Source organism: Melospiza melodia, chromosome 2 (assembly GCF_035770615.1).
Source record: "Melospiza melodia melodia isolate bMelMel2 chromosome 2, bMelMel2.pri, whole genome shotgun sequence".
In the NCBI taxonomy this organism is placed as follows: domain Eukaryota; kingdom Metazoa; phylum Chordata; class Aves; order Passeriformes; family Passerellidae; genus Melospiza; species Melospiza melodia.
In genome coordinates this window covers 69,960,664-69,985,046 of record NC_086195.1, presented here as the reverse complement: position 1 = coordinate 69,985,046, position 24,383 = coordinate 69,960,664, and the positions used below count along the sequence as shown (strand labels likewise).

Genomic DNA, 24,383 nt, shown 5'->3' with positions numbered 1-24,383 from the left:
TTTGTCTGTGATTTTTCCCATTTTTCTTTCTCTCCAACAAAATAATGACTTCACTAACTCACCTGAAGAATTATTCCTGAGAGAAACTCTTGGCTAGCAATAAACCAAAGGCAGAGAACTCCACGAGATTTTTTCTGGCTTCATTAGTGGTTCACCTGTTGAGCTGGGGAAAGCAGCTTGATGTCTGCATAGCACTTTCCAGTAGCTGCTTTGCAGGGACACCAGAAGAGGCCTATTCATCTTGCCTTGGCTTTGTCCATCCAGCCTAAGTTAGTCATTGATATTCCCTCTACTGGGAATATGAGACCAGACTCACCTCATCGACAAAGGCTGAACGACCTGAGAGAGAATTTCATCTTGACTGAGACCTCACGCAAGCAGCTTACGCAATGGCCTCTTTTTAAGGAAACATTACTCTTTTTTTATTTGTCTTTTTGTTTTTGCTTTTGTCTAGCTCTGTATTATAATTAAAAGCAAATCCCTGTATGTGTCAAGAACTATAAACTTTAAAAATAAAAATCATGAAAGACTGTCCCTAACACTCACTGAGAATTTTGTGCTGACAGCAGCCACAGCATTGGGCCAAGAAAATCCCTGATATGCTGTTGTCTCCTGTGATATTTATCAATGCCAGCATAATGCTTATCATTTTGTATCAGACTTGCTATCTTTCCTCAGCATGAGATCTTGAGAAGCAGGTGATAATCACTGAATCCTTTGGGAAAACTTCATCCCTGTGTATCATAGAATCAGTCACAGAATCACAGAATGGTTTTGATTGGAAGGGACCTTAAAGAACATCCATCTCCAACCCCCCTGCCATGGGCAGGGACACATTTCCAAGAGACCAGGACGCTCCAAACCTCATCTAAACTGGCCTTGAAGACTTCCAGGGATGGGACATCCATAAAGTCTCTGGGCAACCTGTGCCAGTGCCTCACCACTTTCTCCCTTGCCGGTGTTTGCAAGCAAAAAAGTAACATCAGAAACTCTCTATTCAATTTGTCTAACTGAATGCTGACACAAAGGCACCGTGTACTTGCAGGATGGATTCAAACGAAAAACTACTTATTTTTTTTCTTTTCAACAGATTCAAGAGAAGGTCTGCAGGAAACACCAGGAGAATTTACTTTTAATTTCAAACTGAAACATTTTACTTGCTCAGTATTTTTACATAAATTACTGCAAGGAAAGGTTAAATTTTAGTATTCATATTCTCTAGGGACATAAGCTGAACACACAAGGATTGTACAGAAACTATATATTATTATTTTAAGCACAAGAGCATTGGTAATATTGACTACATTGTGGAATGTCAGCCAGTTAATGAAGTACTTCGTATTTTCAGTCATGTCTTTACATGAAGTAATTCACCCAAAGGCAGAAGAAAAACAGGCTTCTGGTGAGTTTTTGAATTCTAATATACTAAAATGTGTTAAACTGTTTGGATATAAGAATACTTTCCTGAAGAGCCTTCAGCATCTTTAAAAGCCCAGTCACCCAGGGCCAGCTATGAGTTATATAACAACCTCTAAAGTTGAAGTTTGTTAGTTACCAGGAAGACTAGGAAAGGCAGTGGCAATAGGATAGGACAGCCTTATATTAACTGTAAGAAAAGAAGGAAAAAACATCTGTCACTGAAAATCACTAAGAAGCAGAACAACAAAGAAACAAACCATGTCTTTGCAAAGTGCAAACATCAATGAGAAGGAAAAGAGAACACATTTTAAAATAAATAGATAACAATAAATAGGAGCTTCTCAGGGTCATATGATATATGAAAGGATGCTGTTGTGAAAGAATTTAAATAGAAAAAATGGTGGCAAGACTTATCACCCAAAAAGTAAAAATTGAAATTAAACACAAAACATCTTCAGCATGAAATGCATTTTTCCAGATGAAAATCACAATAAAAAAATGAAAGAAGAAAGAGATTAAGAAAAGAAACACTGGAATGCGTTCAGAAATAATGTCAACCTTATTCTGGTTCTTTAGGGAATTATCCTTGGCCCCCCCTCTGCTCACTCAGCAGCATACCCCCTTCTGCAAGGCCTGGACATATCCATACGTGTCTTTGCCATTGAAAGAAGACCTTGTTTTCTGAAAAAGCTGTCAGGTAAGGGCAAAAACAGAGTTTCAGTGAACTCTAAGACAGGGAAGAAAATTTAGAACCACCTGTAGGCTGTATTTACCAGTTAAATGAGCAGCTGCAAACATTAGTCCTGTTGCAAAAAAAACCCAAAACCAACTCTTTATTTGTATTCCCAACCAAACTTAATAACAAACCTCAAGAAAACAGAAAAAAGTGGAAAATACTGAATTTAAATTAATAAATTGTCAAAGGAAAGTAATTAATAATCTCCAGCAGGAATTAAAAGATACACTCTTTCCATGTGTACATAAATATGACTAAGCACAGAAGGCTGTGTATGAACAACAAAAAACTAAGCAAGACTTACACTTCTAATGAAGCTTAAAGGACTACAGGAAAAAAACTCCCAACCACATAACTTCATGTTTTCACATTTAAAATGAAAAGAACAAAAGATGGCTTTTAAAAGGAAATCATACTTTCCCTGCACAACATTGACAACTGTATATTCTTCAATAAAGAATGTACTATTCCAAGGAAACTTAAAGCCAGTTGATAGAAACAAGAGTTAAATATGGTTGAAAGAAAAACTAAGTACTTAAAATGAAACATTCATGAAAATGGGAATTGAGAAATCTCAGGAGTCTGTAAGGAAACAGCAAATACACTTCAGCAGACAAGGATGACTACATTAAACACAAGTGAATCTGCAGAAAAACATTAAGAAAATATATCCATAACTTGTTTCATGCATAGATGCATAGTGAGTGCTGACTATTTTAGAAAAGACAAAAAAAAAATTCTTCTTTTTTAAATAAAATATTTAATGTTGTACAGGTTTCACTATGTAACTCTACTAGGAAAGTGATCTTCAAATTTAACACAGAGATTAAAATGTAACCTTTTGTGTCTTATGGGAAGCCTACTAAGGCTCGACTTTACAAGAACATTTGTAATCCCTGGTGCTTCAGCTGTGGCATCTGATGAGCCCCAGAAATATCTGTCAGTGCTGGGGCAATGTCCATGAACACAGACAGACTCACTAAGGGACTGGAGTTAATGTGCAGTAGAGTGGAAGCTGTGGTGAGAACAGCTCAGGCAAACAGAAAGGAAATACTGTGAGATAAGAAAATAATTTGAAAGTTTATCAGGGAGATTTTTTAACCATCCTTTCCATTTTAGATATGCTTTAGGGGTTTTTTACTTGAAGTAAAGATATTGTGAAACTTGCAATGAAATGATAAACTTAAAGGCTTTTCTTCAACATTGTAAAAATAAAAGCAGCATATTCTAAATAATATGTAGCAAATAGAGGCACTAAAGCTAAACCTAAGGCAAAGGTCTTGCATGGCCAGACAAGTGGGTACTATATTGACATTTATGCATTTTCTAAAGGGTAACAAAATTATATTTATTACATCAAAAGAAAGGCAGAAAATACCAACCTTAACATTTAACCCTGTACATTAACTGCTGAAATAGCCTGGAGCACTCAAGGATTAGTTTTGAGCACAACAAATACCATTTGGTGTGCTAGAAGAAGTTGTGTATTGCAGCCACACAACCCCATTAAACATCTCCACTAACACAGAAATCTCTGCAACAAAGAGGCAATTTCTTGCTAAGTGAACTCTGGAACTTTTGTTGAAGCAAAACATGTTAGAACTACAAGAAGGGAGAAACAGTTTTGACAGCATCATCTGTCATGCCATCTCTGGCAACATTCAAGGCCAGATTGGATGGGGCTCTGAACAACTGATGCAGCTGAAGATATAGGATCATGGGTGGAGGTTTGGAGCTAGTTGGCCTTTAAAGGTCGCTTAAAATTGAAATTATTCTATGGTCTGCCTACCCTCTTTTCAATGGGCACTTCTCGGACAAGTAAGGGAGGCATGGGCCTGCTATTTCACCAGCTAGAGAAAACCATTTACTGTTCTTCAACATAGTAAAAAATCTGTGGGCAAGTAAGAAAACAGGAGAGTTGGAGATGCCACTGTAAAAAAGAGGCGGAAAAAACAGCCTTTAATATTACTATTTGAAAGTCTCTTCCATAGGAGAACTCTGGTGCACTATCAACCACTATCAATGAATGGAGATTTGAAATAAAAATTTCTCTAGTTCTGGAAGAATGCTTCGTCTCTTGAGATGTCAAGTAAAAAAAAAAAGGCCCAAATACAAGGGGAAAAATATACTATCTTAATGTTGAGTTTTGTCATTTGTATTTCCCATTCTTTCTCAATTTTCCTAACTAAAAAATGGACCAAGCTTCTCAACAAAATTCACTGACTGAACTTAAGCAGGACAATCTATGAAACATACCTCTAAACTTTTTTTCGCTTTTATTCATTTTTATAGTGATGGTGTTTTCTGCCTGAGGACAAGGAGAGGATTTTTCACCCCCCTGGTGAGCAGGACAGTACTAAGGGCAAGTATCACTGCGTGCTTGTCCTGGTCTTTCTCCTCTCTATGCTGCTGGCCACTGTTGGAAATTGGATCCTCAGCAAATGTGCTTTGGTCAGATCCAGCTTGGCTAGTCCAAGATTATGTTCTGCTCTTTAATGCACATGCATGAAATGTAACTCTAATATCTTGCATTCTTTGGAAATTGAATACAGTGGCTTCCAGATGAAAGCCAACTGCTGTAATGCAACTTTATCCAAGTAATTAAGCTATATTCCTTCTCAACAGCTGGGGAAAGGGAGCTATAATATGGTTAGTCACATTTCAAAGTATAGAAGTAACCGAGGCAAAAATGAATAAGTACAATTATTTTTTCTTCCGTATTTTCTTATCTACCTAATTCCCACAGCAGCTGGAAAGGTTAAATGTCTGCATCAGGAATCTATGTGACTGCTGTACCAAAAGAGGAGACAAGTGTTAGTACTCTGAGGCAGGAACAAGGAATGAAAAAGGGGTAAGTGCTAAAAAATATCCATCACTTCAGAGACCTTCAGAAGTTACTCTTGGATTTTTCATCTGGTATTTTCATAAAAGTGAATCTCAGCATCTGCAGCTAAGGCAAATGTGTAAGACAAGGGATACTTTTTCATAAAATCTGGGGCTGCTCATAAAAGTTAGGCCTATTCCAACGTACTATGGGGCTTCCCAAAATTAGGAGCAAAAGAATAAAAAAGTAAATTTAGTTATCAGAGCTTCCAGGAGCTGCTTATGTGCAACTCAAAAATTCCTTTAGCTATTGCCTGCAGAGACAGACACTGCCTCTCACAGTGTCTCTCCCCCTCACACTCTTTCTGTAGCTAAAGCTCAGCTCCTCGCCTCACAACAGGCACCGAGCAGCAGCTCACTCACAAAGAGATAAAGCACAAATTCTTTCATTGTAGTAACTTTTTAACCTCTGCAGTGCCAGCTGCTCTAATCAAACTGTAATCAATGAGCTCTGAAGGGAGCTGGTTAATCGGCTCGCTTGAAAGATTGAAAGCACATGAAACTTCCAATTGGTTTAACACTTTTCCAGGCACTGTTGTGAGGCAATAGCTGCAGAGGTACTGCAATGCAGCACAGCTCAGCTTGCAGACCACTGACACAGACTAGTTTTCAAAAATCTTAAGGCTACACTTCACCTTTTCACACTGCTGTGGGTGAAAGGAACATGAGCTTTTGAGACTAAAACGTGCAGTAAAGCTTTTTAGCAGCTTTATTAGGAGACTAGAACTCTCTTTGTCCGCACTTCCAAGTGTGTCTTCCAGGGCAAATTGTCACTATTTCCACCAAAGTTCCTTTATCTTTAAAAATATATTATAGCTTAACTGAAAAAATGTTATTTTCTTTTTCTTAATTCCTTCCATACTGTGCTGTACTTGCAACTTTTGCTGTTAAACAGCAAAATATGTCCTGATGAAAAACCTGGAAGTGTAAAATGTGTTTCCCTGTGTGGTATATATTCCATTTTAATTTTCACTTAATTGTTTAGTAGGAACACACTGATCCATCCTAAGATTATTTTCCAGGCTCAGGTTTTTATTTTGCATTTACTTCAAATTTGTGCAATATTTTAAAAGAGATCTGAGAGTTGTTAAACTGTTGAGGAAAGTCAAAATGCTTCTGATTATTAAGAAATTGGAGTACAAAGCTAAATATAAGTGATTGGTTTGTCTTCTAATTTTGTTCTAAGTAGCTTTTGGTCCCTAAATTATCTTTAATCTCATATCAACCACACGCAGAAGATGTGAGTTTCACAAGAATATGAAAGGTTACCTTTTTGATGCCTGTGGGGTCTAGTTAGTGTAGATTGTATACACCAACAAACCTCCATATAAACTACATCCACAGTGATTATGATGCTTAACATTCATTCTCCCCCATTTACACAATACATGTGTACATAACATACAGTACACAGGTTATTTTTAGTTTTTTAAATAAAAGTAAGGAATCACTAAAAATGCCCTGTTGGCTGCTGTTCCTAAATATGTACTTCTACTGCTGAGCTCTGATTTTTTCAACTTTTGTGATTTGTTTTCCTATTGCTCTCAATAATCTATCCCTAATTTTGCTCACGGAATTTACATTTCTGTATAGATTTTCATAGTGCTTTGCCTCTTCTGTTCCTCAGAGAGAAGAGGGAAATAAAGGTGGTGAGTGTAAATGAGGAAAAAAAGGGACTGAAGAGCAAAACTGAGGAATTCCTTTTCCGTTTATACTATCCCTTTTATTTCCATTCAACAACTTTACATGAAATCACTGTTTGTCTCTTCTGTTCTCCATTTATTCACAGTATCTGTGCTCTTTTACAGCATTTTCACCCAGACCACTTCCATCTGAGGGATGAGCAGTGTGGTTCAGCTGAGCACCATCACCAACCACAGATCTGACAGCATTCAAAAAAATGTCGTGATGCTATTCTGTTTTGTCTGAGCTCATCTCTGCATTTGTGCATTCCAAACAGGATGACAAAAAAAAGCACCACAATATTGATGGGAAAAGCTATTTAAATTGATGGCAAGCACTAGGGTTTGTTTTATTTTTTTTGTAGGAGTTACCATTCTTACGAGATTTTTTTGTCAAGTCTCTACACATAAATGTGAAGGAAGTTCATATGAGGCTTTGAATGGGATTCTGTTTGAAACAAGGAAAGGGACATTTAAACTTTGAAAGCTGTTTCTATAATATTTATCTTATTTTCTTCCCACAGCATAGCACATTATTTATTTTTTGAGAAAATACCAATAATCATACTGGAAGCTTTCCTTCACTGCATAAAGTAAGCTTTTTCTACTCACAATTTTAATTGCTAATCATCAGCTTGCTTACAGTATTGACTGGTACTTACATCATAATCACTCAATACCTGAAATATCAATAGCTAAAGCATTTGTTGAATGTTGACTTTTTTTTTTGCAACGACATCTAATGGCTTAATAATCAAAGACATTTTAAAAAAGTACTGATTAACAATTGTAGTGACTATTCTTAGATCTCCCCAGAAACAGCTGAAGTTGTAGTAACAACTCAGAACTTCTAGTGTGAAAATGGAAGAAGCTACCAGCCAGCTTAGCTTATGTACTTTACTAGATTTGGAAGGATTTAAAAGTGAGAAGCCCCTGAGGGAAGGACAGCTGTACAGTTTTAAGACTATTTTATGACTATATTCCAATATACGCAACAAGATAAGATATAGTAAATAAGAAATCAGGTATAAATTTCAAATAAAGGACAAAAAGAGTTCTGCAATAACCTTAGAATAAAATAAGTATTTAGTCTCATATAGAGTGTGTTTGTCTTTCTGTGTAGCCTATAAATCTTTACATAACCTTTCGTGAAGATTATGTAACTCTTTAGAAGTTTTTTCATCTTTCTTTGTTCTGAGGGAACTCTCAGGAAACAAATGTTTCATTTTACATTTGACTTATGCAGTTTGTATTAACCAGAATCTCAGATTAAAATTAAATATTTCAGCTGTAACATAAGACATGCTGGACAACTATAGACAACAACCCTCACTACCTTTAAAGATTAAATAACTTACTATAAAACAACAAACTTTTGGGCCCTGCTCCTCACAAGCTTCACTCACAGTGGTGTGTTTTGAGCTATTTGGCAGAAACAGAAAACTGGCTTTGCTTCACTGACAAGAAGTGATGCAGCTGGGACTAGTCTGCCCTCAACAGGGGCTTTGGTGAATGGAGCAATGACACAGAATAAATAGAATACATGGAATAAATACCCAGAATAATACCTGATGGATTTCATCAGTATCACTTGAATTGTACGTTCACCAAAACTACATTCGATACAGGACCGAGCTGCTAAAATGTAGGGTACAAATATGTCAACTAGAAGTTCAATCCTAATAGGAAAAAGCTGTCAAGCAATGTAATTTTTTGTGTATTAACAATGGCATGGAACAACTGTGACATGCCACTGATTGCTACAAGTACCCAGACACCATGGTGATAATTGCAGTGCAAAATCACCAGACAGCAAACAAGATTGCTGGAACTAATAGGAACATGGTTTCATTCAGAGCCCAGTGCAGAGCTCTATCTGTAATGGAATTGCTTTTCAACACTTCTTTGAAATAATGCTGATTATTAGTCATGCATTTTTATATTAATATGTTCCATTTATTTAACTGAAGATGGATACTTTCATTTGCCCTCCTCTGCCCATTTCTAAGTTGGCCCTCTTGGCCCAACTTATTCTGCTTGGTTACTCAAGCACAGATAAAGTAATAAATGGATGCTTGATTCCAGATGTGAAGCACAACTGTACATTTGACTAAAATAGAAGCTCCTTTTCTACTTGATTGCTATAATCAGGATCCAAAGAAATTAAAGAAAGTATCATATTGGATAAATTCTGGAAGTACTAATTCACTTCTCTAAAAAAACCTGACTGACTGAGCATGTTATTAGAGCTGTTGTTTCACCTATGAGACTTGCATATCTCCTAGGCTGGACACAATCAGGCAGAATCAACTTGCGAATTGAGCTAGAACTGCTTCCTGAAAAATGATAACACGGTGCCAGCAAATCTTCACAGCCACTTGTACTTGCTGAATTAATCTGGCAAAGACTTTAAAGTAATAACTGCTGAAGAGAAAAACCACCATGACTTCCAATCAGCAGGTAATATCCCTCTCACAAATCCCTTGAGAACCTCAGATAGTCATCTGGGGCACTGATCATGGACAACAAGGTGTCTTGTCCTTTAAATCTGGACTCCAAATCAATCAGTGCCTACCTCTGCCAACTGAAACTAGCTTAACTTCTAGAAAACCAAATATTTTACAGCAAAATTTGAATGAGATGCATCCCACCTTAAATGTCTTGCATTTTGCTGAATTTCCTGCTGATGCTTTTATTTAGAAAGCTGTCATTTTCTCTAATAAGTAGTTGTTATCCAGGCCTAATTGCCCTGAAGGTACAAGGATGCTGTCATCCAAAAGTAATAACAGGAGCTCTACACATTCTGCAGGAAGCATTTATCCTTGTCTAATTCTAATCTGACTGTTTGAAGCAATGGCAGCTCTTCCTGGCATTTCTGCTCTCTCTTAACCTATCTTTTTCACTACCTATTTCCAGGAAGAGACTAGAAATGAACATAAAACGAGCACTAATGAGGATAAAATGAATAACTAAGTGTTGATTACTGTGTTGTTGTTATATGCACACCTAAAGAGTGCTCTGTGACAAAAGTACAGCCATTTCCTTGGGACAGAATGGCCACTTTGATTTTCATCCCAGATGACTGCTGATGATAGCTACAGCAGCCACACCCTGTGAAATGAGTGGCTCCAGAGCTCTCCTCTTTTGCCATGTGCCTGGCAGGTGGTTGTTTCACTTACCCTCTGGCTGGTATTGTGCTATGATGGTTACCGTCTGCCCCGCTCCTTTGAGTGCAGCCGCAGCCTGCTCGTGGGTAGCACCACGGAGATCAATGCCGTTCACCTGCGCAGGGAACCGAGACAACAGCAGCTATGAGCAGCTTGACATGGCACAGGGAGACAGAAGGGGGGGGGTCTAAATACCCAGTGGATGTAAAGGTCAGATGCATGCCCAGGTGCAGAAGCAGAGTACAAAATCAAAAAGGCTGAGAGGAAGCTTCCTATGACCAGCAAAGAGGACACACACCAGTACCACTCACCCCATAGTTTGACTGTGCTTATCCATGCGGATTCTCTGACCACTATTTTTGGATGTTTCCTGCTCTGCTGAGTTTGCATTTCCGGTTATCTCTTCATCAACCAATATCACTTAATATATTAAGTTCAAAAGATAAATTTTCAGTGATGCTTGAAGGTCACTGAAGAATACTGCAAGCAAAGAAGCTGCTCCTTCAGTCAAACTCTGCAGGCCCAGTTAGTAGCATCAGGGAACTCAGAGATACATAGAGCATGTCTAACAAAAGCTGCTGGCTGCAGAACTTTTAGAGCAAAAACCCCATCTACTGTTTTCTGTTCATGCAACCCCTCTGACTATTTCCTGGAAATATCCTGTCTTGCACATGGCAGCAATGGAGTTGCTATCAGGCACAGCTTCCTCAACTCTGGCTGTCCAACATCCACACAGCTTTCCATATGGTTTCTTTTTCTCAACCATTTTTGGCTGCACAAGAAATAGGGAAATCCATCCCTAAAACTCAGGGGCAGTTTCACAACTCTCTGGATTTCTTTTTGTGATACATACTTTGTCAGCAGCCTCCTAAAGAAGAGACAGAATTCACATCTAGATTTATTAACTGATCCAGTAACTTGAATCCTGCTTTCCAGTGGGTGCATTACTGTCTGGCTGTACTGAAGTATGTGAGATTCCTTTTATTTACATATTTATGTTTGCATTTATGTATTTGTTTATCTTATGTATTTATCTGCATTTCCTCTAACTTCTACAGGCTTCCACTTGATAATATTTTAGTGAAGAACAGGAAAATTTTGATATGTAACAACCTCAGCAGGACAGAAATCCAATTTTGATTATTGAGGAAAAGAAAAAGAAAGGAAATAAAGGGCAGGGAGAGGAATGAGAATCATGCCATATGAAGCAAATATGCCAAAACACTAGACCCAAATCCTCACCTAGAGCAAATATTTGTGTTTACGTTTACCAAGTACCATTGCAGGATGGCTAAGCACATATTAAAAAGAAAGGTTTTTAAAATTTAAACAACTTTTGAAGGATTGCAAATAAAAATTTGATTCCATAGAACTTTTTAAGTAATACCTATTGAGTCTGCTATGAATATATTTATTTGGCTCAACAGTATTTAGAAACTGTCCCATCTTAAATTTTAGAGATTATGCTGTTTTGAGAACACAATTATTATTTACCATGGAATCACAGAGTCATAGAATAGTTTGAGTTATAAGGGAACTTTAAAACACCTCTGCAATGAACAGCGACATCTTCAACTGGACCGTGTGGCTCCGAGTCCTGTCCATCCTGACCTCGAATGTTTCCAGGGATGGACCTCCCACCACCTCTCTGGGTAATCTATGCCAGTGTCTCAACACTGGCATCATAAAAAATTTCTTCCTTAGTTGCATGACAAAATTTAGTCCTTACTAGTATGTAAACAACATTTAGGTTATTACTATTAGAAAAACTAATTTGTGATAGCATTTATATAAAGCCCAGGAGATACCACAGCTTCTGATCCAGAAGACTGCATGATGCTGTAGAACTGATGACTGTACACAGAAATTATGAGCATGGGGCAAATACAACATGATAAACTTCATAATTTAATACAGGAGTCCTCAGTTGTCCCATCTCCCTGGGATGTTATAATGGCTGGTAGAAAATTTCAAAAAAATGAGCCAAAGGTTCAAAAGCTTTCATTAAAGTTGTGAAGCCTCTGGGAAACCCTCACTGAAATTCAGTCTAGGAATATATGACCTTAGAGAACAATAATTAAGTGCATTCTAAAAGAACAAAAGGAGAGAAGCAGAACTTTCAGTGCCATAAAAATCTACCATATTTTAATCTGCAACAGTGAAAATACATAAAGAGGAAGATGATGTCAACTAGGACTTGGCAACACCTGTTGAGAATACCAGCTTCCTGTAAGGAGCACAAATTAGGGTACTGCTGTAGAAAAAGAGGTGCTGTTCCATACCTTTCCTGAGTCCTGGTGTTACGACACTTGATGCTGCATTGCATTGAGCACAGATGTGCCAGCACTACAGTTACTCAATACCTAAGCACAAAACTGAGTTTTGTGAAGTGTGAGCAGAATTTCTAAATTTAAGAACAGTGCCTATGTCATGGCATAAAGGAAACATCAGCCTTGATTCTGTGTCTGAAGAAGACAACTCTGAAGCCAAGTAACCTTCCCTTTAAGAGAGAGCTTTGTTTTTATCTGTGTGCTTTTCCCTTGCGTAACTGAAAGGGAAAAGAGTCTGACAAAAGCACAGGATAATCTGAAGAAAAGCTTAAAGGAACACTTATGAATTCCTGAGTTCCTGAGCTGGGGAGATGGATATGGATTATGTCACTGGGTCAGCATTAGAAGGTCCCAAGGAAAAAAAAAATAAATTTTGTTCAGGCTAAAGCTGAAAGACTATGGGAGAACACAAGCCTTTCTTAAGCAATACAGGAAAACATTGCAGTGGTCTATGAAGTCATGTTAATAGTACAGAAGATTTAAACATCACTAAAAAATCCCAATAATCTCTCTATAGATAAAAGGAGAGAATGTATGAAAGAATAAGGAAATCACATGCTTATTCTCCTCCTCTGAGAGACAATAGTTCTATGCCTGTGTGAATTAATAAGCACAATCCTAATAGCACATAAAGATGTGCATATAGGACAGGAATTTCACTTAAGTTGTTATACAAATATTTTTCACTTCTCCACAGAAAAGCAAGATGCCAGCTGAAATGAACATTTCAGCTGAAATAGCAGCTGACTGCTTTTTGCCCTTTGCACCCTTGGTCTAGAAGAAATGATTGCCTAAAGTACAAACACAACACATTGCAGTGAATGAATTTTCCTGAAATTAATTTCACTTTTATATGAGGATATAGCTGGGGATAGACACTTGAGGAAGACTTAGAGGCCTGAGTGGCTGAAATCAAAAGAGCAAGGAAAAGAAATGTCAGAGAGAAAATAACAAATAAATTCTATCTTCTGCAATTTTTATCAAGATCATAATCAAGCTAGGCAAACCAGATTAAGCAATGTTAACCAGGGAAATGACCTGACCACATTTAGGTTGCCAAAACAGTGATCTCCCTCTTGGAGACACTGCTGTAGAAAAAGAAAATAAAACAAACATTGCTAAATAGGGAGGGAGAGTTCTGTTTGCATGCTATTTTATTCACCAACAGTGACAGAATTTCACTGTAGGATAACAGGTATTAAATTTAGAAATTACTTATAATCTGGTCTGACTTAGTAAAGAAAAAGAAGAATAGATGCTAACTTGATTTCTGGATATCATTTCCCCCTATTTAAAAGCAAATATAATCACCTTCCAAACCTTCTAGTTGAAAGTCAGCATATTCACGTAGCAACATTAAATCTTTATGAAAGGCACCATTAGTTTACATATTTTAATCAAATTTTTACCATCAGACCAAAATGAAGAAGAATTTGGACAGAATAAAATAAATAATACTCTGTCTTGTCTCTTCCTCCAAAGCAATTTTAATTTAATGTCTCATAATAATTGTGTGCAGTAACATTTTTCTCTGATATGATTTCATTGCAAATTGTTAAATCTGATTGAAACCACTGCTTTTAATTAATTTAACATAATTTATGTGAAGAACAATCAGTAAAAGAAAATTTTAAAAAATCAGGAAAAGGTGCAAATGTGCACAGGAAAGTTTAATAAACATCAAAGGTGTTTTGGTTTTTGGTTTGGTTTTTTTTTTCTTCTACAATAAATGGGCTTGCTCCTTTAGAATGTATTATACAATAAGCAAAGTAGCTGTTCTGAGCTTGACTGCACAGCCCTGATGTCCTGGCCCAGAATGAACTTGACTGCACAATTTCTGATGCCTAACTCTAAAATGAATTTGACATAATGGAAATAAGAAGAGCCTGCAGCTTCTACTGAAGTCTGTCTCTTCTGTGCTTCGAGCTGGCAAAAAGCAGTTCGAAAGCTTACAAATAAAGAGGAGTGCTGCAATAGGAGATTAGAGTTGAAAACTCTAGAGTCAAAACTAAATTGAAATGGAGGAAAAGATGCAACAATAGCTCACAGTAATTACTGGGCCTTTGCTTCTGTTGACTCTAAAGCATGATCTTAATTTAATACTGAATCATAATTGAAATGAAAGATCAGATTTACTTTTAGCATAGACTGAGCTCTTCTAAAATTGGAAGAGTTATATTCTCTCTAAAATATTTCAGTGGCCCATATTAATAGAAATTCGATTGTATTCTGAACTTTTTGCAGTTTGGTTGGCTCCTATAAACAGAACATGATTTCTATGTAGGTTATTCAAACAGAAGTTAGCAGAATAATCTGGTTTACTTTGCCATCTCTTTCTTTAGGCCACCTTATTTTGTGTTCATACTGTATTTAAATGAATACTTGGAACCAAATACCTTGTTGGATTGGAAAAGAAAGGAAAAGCATATAATTTTCCTGAGGAGGAAACATAAAGGGTTTCTTTCCTTTACTTCTTTAAGTTGTCACTGACATAGTTCATGCTTTTATACACTAAATTAAAAGGTGAAAGAAAGGCATTCTTTTACCCAAAGCAAACAATAGAGCAGAGTTTTCAAATTCTGTCTAAATTCTTCTATTTTTGAAAACATAAAATAAGAGCTTTTGGTGCCTGAGAAAGCAAACAGAAGTCTGAATAACGAGAACTGTTTACAGCCAGAATTCACATTGTTTGCATTAAGACAAGAAGCAAAACCCTCTATTTTCTGCTTTAATTCTCTACATGATCAAGTATTGTCAAGCACATCATCAAGAGATGAGAGCAAAGCTGGGCCATGCTCTCCAGCACTCCTGTTTAGTCACTGGGAATGTAAAACAAGGAACATTGGAAAAAACCCATTAAGGATGATCTGCCGTGAACATGTCTGAGGAAAAGCTTCCTCACAAGCAGGTGGAATAACCCCTCTACACAACAGCCCCCACACCTCTTGGCAACTCATACAATTCACCAAAAAGCACAATTCTAAGAAACCAGGACATGCTGCCAAAGTACAGCCTTTCAGCAGCTTTTTGTAAGGCAAAGAAGCTGCACATCCAGCCTGAAGCCAAGGATCTGCTGGAAGAGCTGGGGAAGCAAAAGGGGCTCAGCACCATGGACACTGTGGGACATGGCTGGGGGTGGCACCCAGCAGGGGAAATGTTGGTATGGGACAGCCTTTGCCTTGTTACTGAAGGGAAGGAAGAGAAGGAAGATTAGGAAGTGGTGGAAGGAAGTTGTGGAAGGGAGGAAGGAAGGAAAAGAGAAAAAGAGAAAAAGAGAGAAAGAAAGAGAGAAAGAGAGAAAGAGAGAAAGAGAGAGAGAAAGAGAGAAAGAGAGAAAGAGAGAAAGAGAGAAAGAAAGAAAGAAAGAAAAGAAAGAAAGAAAGAAAAGAAAGAAAAGAAAGAAAAGAAAGAAAGAAAGAAAGAAAGAAAGAAAGAAAGAAAGAAAGAAAGAAAGAAAGAAAGAAAGAAAGAAAGAAAGAAAGAAAGAAAGAAAGAAAGAAAGAAAGGTCTTCACTCTCCAGCTTTTGCTGTATTTTCAGGCTAGATTTATTGCTTTTCTCCCACTTTCTCAATTCTGATCTGTTCTGAGCCTACACATTCTATTGTTTAGTTAGAGCAGCACAGAGAAGCAAAGTGGTTTTCTCATCCTGAACTCTGCTGAAAACACAGGATCATGTCCCATCTGCTTTTCTCCATGCCCAGCACCCTCCTCCTCTATTTTTATGGGCCAGCAATTTCAGTGACCTTTTCAGTTTTCCTTGTCTGACTACTTTAGAATTACAATTTTTGCCTCTGGTAAGCTGGTCTTTATGCTCTGAGGAGCTGGACATTCTAGAGGTAAATTCTTCTCTCTGTGGAGAACAAGAACCACTGTGGAGGTATGAGCTGTATCATGCCTTTTTCCGCCAGGAACTTTAATGAGGCAGCTAAGCCAAAAGAAAGGGATATCAAAACATATTTGGAGCAGAAAAAAAAAAATTATGTTCTTGAAGAGGTGCCTTGCACACACTGCCTTTTACAGTAGGAACTAACAAGACTTATGACTCACCAGACCACATGAATCATTCCAAACAGCACCTGTTAAGCCTAGAACCATAGGCAAAGACTTATGTTTTAATCCAAACTGTACAGAAATTTCGATACAAGATCAGCTTCCCATGTGATTGTAGCTTTTATGAATGATGCCAGATTTGCAAATTTTGAGACTGAGATAATTTCACTGAATGACATCTTAAGAGTCATTTCCCCTCAATTCATCAGAATTCCTCAAAACTACTTTAATGAATAAAACTAGTTTAAGAAGTAAATGACACCTTGTGAAAAGGATGCATGGACTTACTGGAGCCTTAATGGACAAGAGAATTATTTTATTCAGATCTCTAAATAGCTACCAGCTTGTTCAAGTACCCACCTGAACTGGAGGTGATTCAGCAACTGCAAGGTGATCAATGGAATTTTGTCATATTACTAAATGATAAAGTCAATATGTACCTTTTGCATATTGAACCAACTGGTATTACCTGTGAAAAATACCTGTTGGAGTACTATACTAGCTAATAACACAAGCCAGTGTCTATCAGGTCATTTAAAAATAAACATAAATAATATTTTTCATCCATTTTATACATGAAGCATCCATCAAATACAATTGTTAGTAAGAGCATCCATTATTGTTAAAATGGAGAGCTCATAATTAGCTCTTAAATTCAAATCTAGTTGCTACTTTTAAATTTTTTCTCCTTCTGTGTGGTCACTCAAAACCCCTTATGTTCCTGCCACCACCTAATTTCATGGATCTCACTACAGTGTCATCTTTTCAAGCATTCCTTCTCCTTTGCAGTTCCTGCTCTCTTTCTACTCTGAATTGGTAAAATATCAAACTGTCCCTCCTCCCTCCTACAGCTTTTATTCACACACGACTGTTACTTCCACTCACTTTCCTGCCTTTCTGAAATATCCCTCTTTCTCTTTAATTCTGTTTTCAGCATTTGTATTTTCTTGTCTCTTGCTCTCATCCTTAGTCATTTAGACATACCCCTTTTAGTAGCATTTATTCCATATACCTTGGTGTCCATATACATCTAAAAAAGGTATTTTTCCTTATTCAGTAACTGTTTCCTAAATTAACTTTCATATTTGCAAGCACAAGTGAATGGATATAACTAAGCTGGCATTGTTCAGTTTTACTCATAATGCCACAGGGGCTTTGCTTCACATTTGAATTTCAAAGGATAGTATAAGCAGAAATAATGATTGAAACTCTCTTGCTTCTGAAATGAGGTAAAGGTTTTCATTTTAACAAGCTCCTTATACCTCAAAGATTATAAGAACTTAATTTCAGCTGAAGTCAACAAGAAATAGGTACTTGGGAACTGAAATAAAAAGGCAAAACAATTTTAGTGGCTGCCTAGAGACAGAAGCAACCTTGAGCACTGAGTTAGAGATTAATTCAAAAATTGAAATCCTTGCCTTGAGGTGTTTGATCAATCCTTGCTTGATAGGTGTTTTCATATTTCCACATGCAGAGAATGGCTCTGAGGCTGTGAGAGGCGAGATGGCCATTGGCTTGTGCCATGGCAAATCCATACTGAACTCAACCCAGTGACCACGAGGCAATGTGTCAATGGCTGAAGGGTAGACTGTCTTACTGGAATGATGTAAGTAAATGTTCAGTGCTCACGTTTCATACTAAAACTCCCTGAATCACATTCATAATTTATTTGTGGTTCTACAGATGAAGATTATGACACAGACACTTTGAATAGATAAAGCTTCATACTCTCATATAGACCATGTTTTTTATAACCAGTGGGAAGGAAATAGCTCTTGTATTCTCCGAGTGATTTTGCTTCCATTCTGATGGCTTGCTTTTTCAGATTCAGGGTATATCTAACTTGTTTATTAAAAAAGATCTCAAGAATCTCCTCGCACAAACTATTGCAGATAACCCTTCAATACCCTATTTAATGGATGGCCAATTTCTATTACTTTGCAGCTTGTGTCATATGATAATTTTTTTAATCACTTCGAAACTGACTGAGCAGAATGATTCCTGAAGACTAGTTAGTTTGAGCACAAGGCAAAGGTCCAGCCTGGGGCAAAGCTCTGTATGAATAAAGCTCAGGGATTTTAGCCATTGTGTCCAGCAGTAGCAGCTTGGTTTTCACTTTTTCACTGTTAGCCTGGCAGTGCAGAAACACTGAGGGGTGAAAACCTCATTACAAATCTTCAGTGTATCAGATGTGATTTAATTCTGCCTGACAGTGTTACTCCAAAATTTGCCAAGTCAGAATGTTTGAACTGAATGTGCACTCCTCCTTAAACTATAAGGAGCTGAAGAGCCAGCAGTCTGGCATGAGACCATTTTTACTCACTGAGGCAATAGCAAAATGAAGATTTTAGAGGCAAGTGATGATTTAATCACAACAGAAATATAGAGTCTCTACTCTAGGCCAATTTACTAGCTGTATATGACACAGAACTGACAGGTCTGATAGCCAACACCCTTGGGGAAAAAAATATACCTTATTTAAAAGAATTGTTGGTATAATTTATTAGCTTCTGATCACATGCTTGAAATGTGAGAGTTAAGTTAGGAAACAGTTACTGCATCAAGACAATTCCACTGTATGTTACAGATTGCAGAAAGATGTGGGTGAGGAGTTGTGGTGATGAGACAGAAATCCAGCTGGAAGACAAATTCCTAAATTAATGAGATGAAATTATGCAGCAGTATATGCAGCGTTCCTGAATATCCTGAATATTTTTTTCCCCCTGGAATCTCTATTAAGGTTGTATTTTTGAGTAATCTATTTTATTTTGAAGTCCCAAAGGGGCAAGTCTACGAGCTTCTCTGGCAATACAACCACTTGCTCTGATCACAAAATAAATGCCTCATATTTTGAGGCTGGGTATGTCTAAGTTCCACTTCCAGCCATCAGATTAGATATATTTACCAACAACACTTAAAAACAGTTTGCTACCAGCTCACCTCCCCAAGATTCACTATTTCCAGATGGAAGTGTTAACACGGACACGGTTCATACTACATTAAAATGAATTTTTACTATCAAGGGGGATGCTAGGGTTTTTCTTCCATGAGTTCTAAACTTCACAGTCTCACGGAAAAAGAGACTTTGTTCCAGTGTTTGCACCCAGCTTCTCTTCACCAGGTTCCCAGCTGCCTTCTGTACCTTTAAATCTCTCTTCTTGTACAGGGAAGTTGCATGGGTGTCTAAGTTTTGTGAAATGTTTTTGGCTCATCATGATGACAGTGAGTACTGAACATATGTCTGCATGCATTGTGAGGGGTGAAACTGAGTTTATCTGGAAAAGGCAGAGCACTGTGCACCCAGATGATCCCATATAGACATAAACCCACATCCCCAAATCCCAGAATTCCCAGAGTTGTCAGCAATATCTGAACTTATATTAAACAGCTGTTTTACCCTGGATCTTTCCATTAGATCTCACCCTGACAACATCTTTGCTTTTTTCTGCTTTTCTCTATGTTTTTGGGAGGCTTATGACATGCTACTCCATGAAGATGTTGATAGGTAGATTACAGGGGCTGCAAGTTTGCAGTAAAATGACATTTATGACTTCTTCTCTGTGACTAATGCTCTTTCAGGAGGAAAATGATATTTGGCAATTTATTCTTGAAAAATTCATCAGGATTGGTACTCCTTCTTCTGCTGTTTTCTAAGTATCTGCAAATATATTGACTGTTTGTCCCAGAAATTTTCCCTGATAACTGGGCAACATATAACCCCAAATATTCCTCCAGTTCTTGAATAAAATTATGAATGGCCTGAATTGAATGGCTCCTGAAGTATATGAGAATCAACTTCATCTGATTACAACATCTAACTCATCTAAGCTCTAATTTGATTTTGCCTAAGTCCACTTCAAAGACTTTTCTGTTTCTTCATAACTGTCCTAAATGGATAATTGTGGATCCATCTCTTTTTAAAGAAAGAACAACAAAAAAAATCATTAAAGGTTTGAACTCTCACTTTTAAACAATCTTTTTTCCAACTCTTTGAGAAATTAATTTCTTGCTTGGTTTTCTATTTTTATCAAACATAATATTTTCTTGATGCCTTTCCTAATTTTTGAAAGTACAGCTCATTTTACATTTTGCCCTTCTGAATTTCCCCCTGGATTTTACCTAACATTTATAAATTTTTAAGACTTGGGCTGTTATTACCACAGTGACTAATTCAGCTTTCACTTTTTCAATGTTGATTACTTGAGTTTCACAACTGTGACAGCATAGCAAACTAGTTTTGAAGTTCATGTTACTTCCTAATTTCCTTTCAGCACAAATTCATAAAAATTGCCTCTACACTATATAATTACTCAAGGGCAAGTTGTCTTTCTCCTTAGAAATATTTAGTGGACTAATCTGTTTCATTCTCCCATTTTTTTGGCTATTTTTCTTGACTGGTGAGAATAAAACCTAGAATTATCTGACTTATACTTATTTTCTATATTCTCCGCCAAAACCGGATTAATGAATGCTTGATCACTTTGGATGGGATTTATTTCAGTAAAGTGAAGTTATACTAAATTCTCTATAAGATATGAAAAGAAATAGAAATTTTTACAGCAAAATGGTCATCTGACTCAGGTAAAATGTGTTCTTTAGGGCAAGGTAAGTTATGGCTACACCTTTCTGTTAGCTACAGAGGGGGCCTGAAGGGTTATATACTCTGTGCTTCCCAACATGAGCAAAGCCTGAATTCAGATTAATCCACTAAATATTTCTAAGGAGCTTAATCTACTTGTCCTTCTAGTTGGTGTGATCCCATTAACATATGACAATGCCTGTGCTCTCAGCTCCTTTCCTCTCCAGAGGTTTTCTTTTTACAGATCTGTCACTTAAAGATATCCCCTACAATCAAGTATCCTTTGGATATATTTAGCAACACATTCTTGCTCGATTTTCAATCACATTCTACTTTAAAAGAGTCCAGTCAGGTGCACTGATTTGCCCATTTAAATCACTGCCCTGATTATATACAATATGTAAATCAGTGCTCTGATTGTACACCAAGCAGTGCTCTATACATTACTACAAAGCAAGTTTACACAGTTAACATACTGACTAAGTAGGATTAATGCTAAAAACACTACAGAAATCTATAGAAAATTGCAGCTAAAGGCCACAGAAACTGATGGACTGTCCCGTGCCTGAGGACAGACATGCAGCATTCACACCACCACGGGGAAGAAAGCATCCTAAGGATATGGTCAGTGCCTCTGCAAACAATTCCTGCAGGGCAAAGGGAATATCTGTTACAGTCCTGACACTATTACACAAAAGGGACAAAAAGGGTGATCAAAGAAGAAAATATACCAGGCTCTATAGAGATGTTTCAAACATTTTCTTAGACAGCTGTGTTTTGGAAAAAAGAAAATCTGAGAAGGAAAACCAAATGGTATTTGCCATTTATCATAGTTTTGTAACTAGGTAACAAAATGCACTATTTGCCCTGAGCAGTTTTTCTGGTTTTACCAGGAACAAAATAACCATTTTAAATTAGAAAGCTGAAAGCTTCTCTGTACCAAAGGAGGGAAGTCAGTCTGAAGGTCAAATATAACTGCAGCAAATACAGACCATAAATATTTGCTGTAAGTAAGCACAGAGTTCTTACATTCTATCCTGCTCTATATGGACATTTTTGGAGTAGAAATTGAAGAAGGCTCTGTTTTTTCAAATGCATATTGTATTTTTGGCTACAGGTGTGAGTGAGAAGGTGGGTGGGAGTTGTGCGGGAGGAACCAAGTACAAAGAAATGTTTAAACTGTTCATAAAGAATAGCAAATGTTTCACCAAAAAACAACAGCAGGACGATGCACAGACACAAGATGAAATCTGATTAAGATAAGATCCCTCTGCAAGGAAGAACCTTGTATAAAACAGTAGAGACAACAGCGAAGTGAGATGCTCACATACTGGTGCTGCAAACTAGGTTTATACAGTGCCACATACCAGTGACAGAAAACCCGACAGAGTATCGGCACCAGCCCCTTCCCAACCCGTAGTTGTTTAATTCTCAGAAAGCAGCATGGGAAAAAAAATAGTGTCTTTCCCCATATAGGTGCACATCCTGATACTACACCAGATCAACAGGAAAATCACACAGAATGCTTTGGTTAACTTCATTCACCTGATTCAGGTTAGATGAGAGGGGAAATGGAAGTATTATGAGTAGTAGAACTATGTATGTCTTTGCAATGCAGCCTGTTCTTTTTCTACTCCTTCCTGCTGCTGTTGAGCAATGACCCATCAGAAAAGTTGTTTTATTCCCTTGAAGTAACCTGTGGATGCATTGCCTGGGAACAGTCATCTTGCCCCAGAGCAAGCAGTCTACTTTTGCTCTTGATTCTACTTTCAGGCTCCAAGTCACGCTGCATCCAGCCGTTGTGAACATAAAGCATTTCTACAGGAGAATGAAATAAAACTTATACTGCCTTTATGGTTCAGGATTTTATGTTACTTTTATTTGTGACTAAGGAAGCATGATAGCTGAAAAAGTAAATATATATCAAAGGGACAAACTGACATGAAATGTGAGATGCAGTTTAAGACACCTAAATATAGACATGAATGCATGTGGTGCTTAAGCTTAAAAGTCAATAGAGATAGTATAGCTTAGGGAGAAATTCAGCCTGCTCTATACAGCTCACAGTTGGCCACCTGAATGTCCTCTCACTTCCCTTGACATTAATGGCAACCAGACACCCAGCAAACATGAAGATGTCTATTTGTAAGAATCTTAATCTGAGGTTTAACCTTGCACAAAGACGTAAAATTCAGTAACTTCCAAAGTTAAGATTCAAATGCAAATACTTGCTGTTAATTCCTTATGCGTATTATTTCACAGTAATTCTCCCATTTGTACAAACTTGATGCAGCCTTACAGAAAATGATGAAACTGTTTGAAACAAAATGTCATCACAGGAATTCAAGGAGCAATATGCACTGACTATTTCTGTGAAACTGTAAATATATATTTTGCTGCTGAACTTGCATGTGTAAACTAATTGCCTCTGTTTTAGGTCCTGTACCTATTGAAAGAACTGCCCACTGGGCACTGAAAATGCTTGGAAGCATTCAGGCTAGAACACCTAAAAGAAAGACTTATGTTTTATCAAGGTTTTAATTTGAGATTGCAATCCAAAATTCACAACAATGTGGCATTTTTTCTTTGAAAACGACTGTATTGCTTCTCCTGCCTCGCCAGGACTTTCCCCTAAAAATTGCAATGTATTCACTATGTACATACTTCCAAAAATTATAGGACTTTCTGTCAGGGTATATGCACAATGGGTGGCCATTTTATGCATGTGGCTCATGGAAAAAAATTGTTCTAATGCAGGTGGTTTTGACTAACCAGCAGTGGATTCCCATTGCTGTTTCAATAGGAAAAATATCCCTTAGCTTTGGGAGTGGAACTTAAACCTACAAGAATAGCATCAAGGAACATTACATTTTATTTTTATTGAAGACTGCATTCTCATAACAGATGGAGAACTTGGGGTTAGATCTGATTTCAAGCAGCGTCTAAACCTGGCCCAGACTCCTAAAATGATTTTAAACAAATCATTTAACACGCTGGCACCTTATTTCTGCTGCTCTACAATGGAAATGATTTTTCCATGAATATTCTGAACTGTTTCCTTTGGCCTATAAGTATCTGAGATGAAAATTAATCTGAGTGTGGACATGTACTAAATCAAGCATTAATGTCAATTAGAATTCAAAAAAGCTACTTGGTAATAGTTACGATATACTTAGTTTGAGGAAAATACTACAGGGGAGGATATTGTCTAGTACAGTGATGAATTTACATTGGTGATGTGTGTGTGTTACTTCATTTTAAAGACATTCAGAAATGAGAAAAAAAAATAGTTGGGTGGTGACTCTAAGGAGTATAATGAATTGTACTCCTTAATTTTATTTTAGGAAAATACTATAAGAAGGAACCTCAGTCTTCTCATGAGCATACCACAGAAATTAATTTTTGGGCTATTTGAAATGTTTTACTGTCCAACACAGATGATTTTCCATGATTCTTCAATTGACCTTCAAGGTTCAGATAGGATTCATTCGTTTTCTCTGAAAAGGAGCATTGGGAATATCAGCCTCTTTCAGAGA

At 37.2% G+C, this 24,383-nt stretch overlaps 1 protein-coding gene across 22 annotated transcripts in view; it reads right to left on the bottom strand.

Moving 5' to 3' along the window:
* DLG2 (discs large MAGUK scaffold protein 2) overlaps nt 1–24,383 on the bottom strand; it is a 984,895-nt gene that overhangs the window by 187,913 nt on the left and 772,599 nt on the right. For all 22 annotated transcript variants that reach the window (XM_063148780.1, XM_063148803.1, XM_063148779.1 and 19 more), the window contains one exon: nt 9,900–10,002. In XM_063148780.1, coding sequence (XP_063004850.1) covers nt 9,900–10,002 — 103 coding nt within the window. The remainder of the gene's footprint in view (nt 1–9,899; nt 10,003–24,383) is intronic.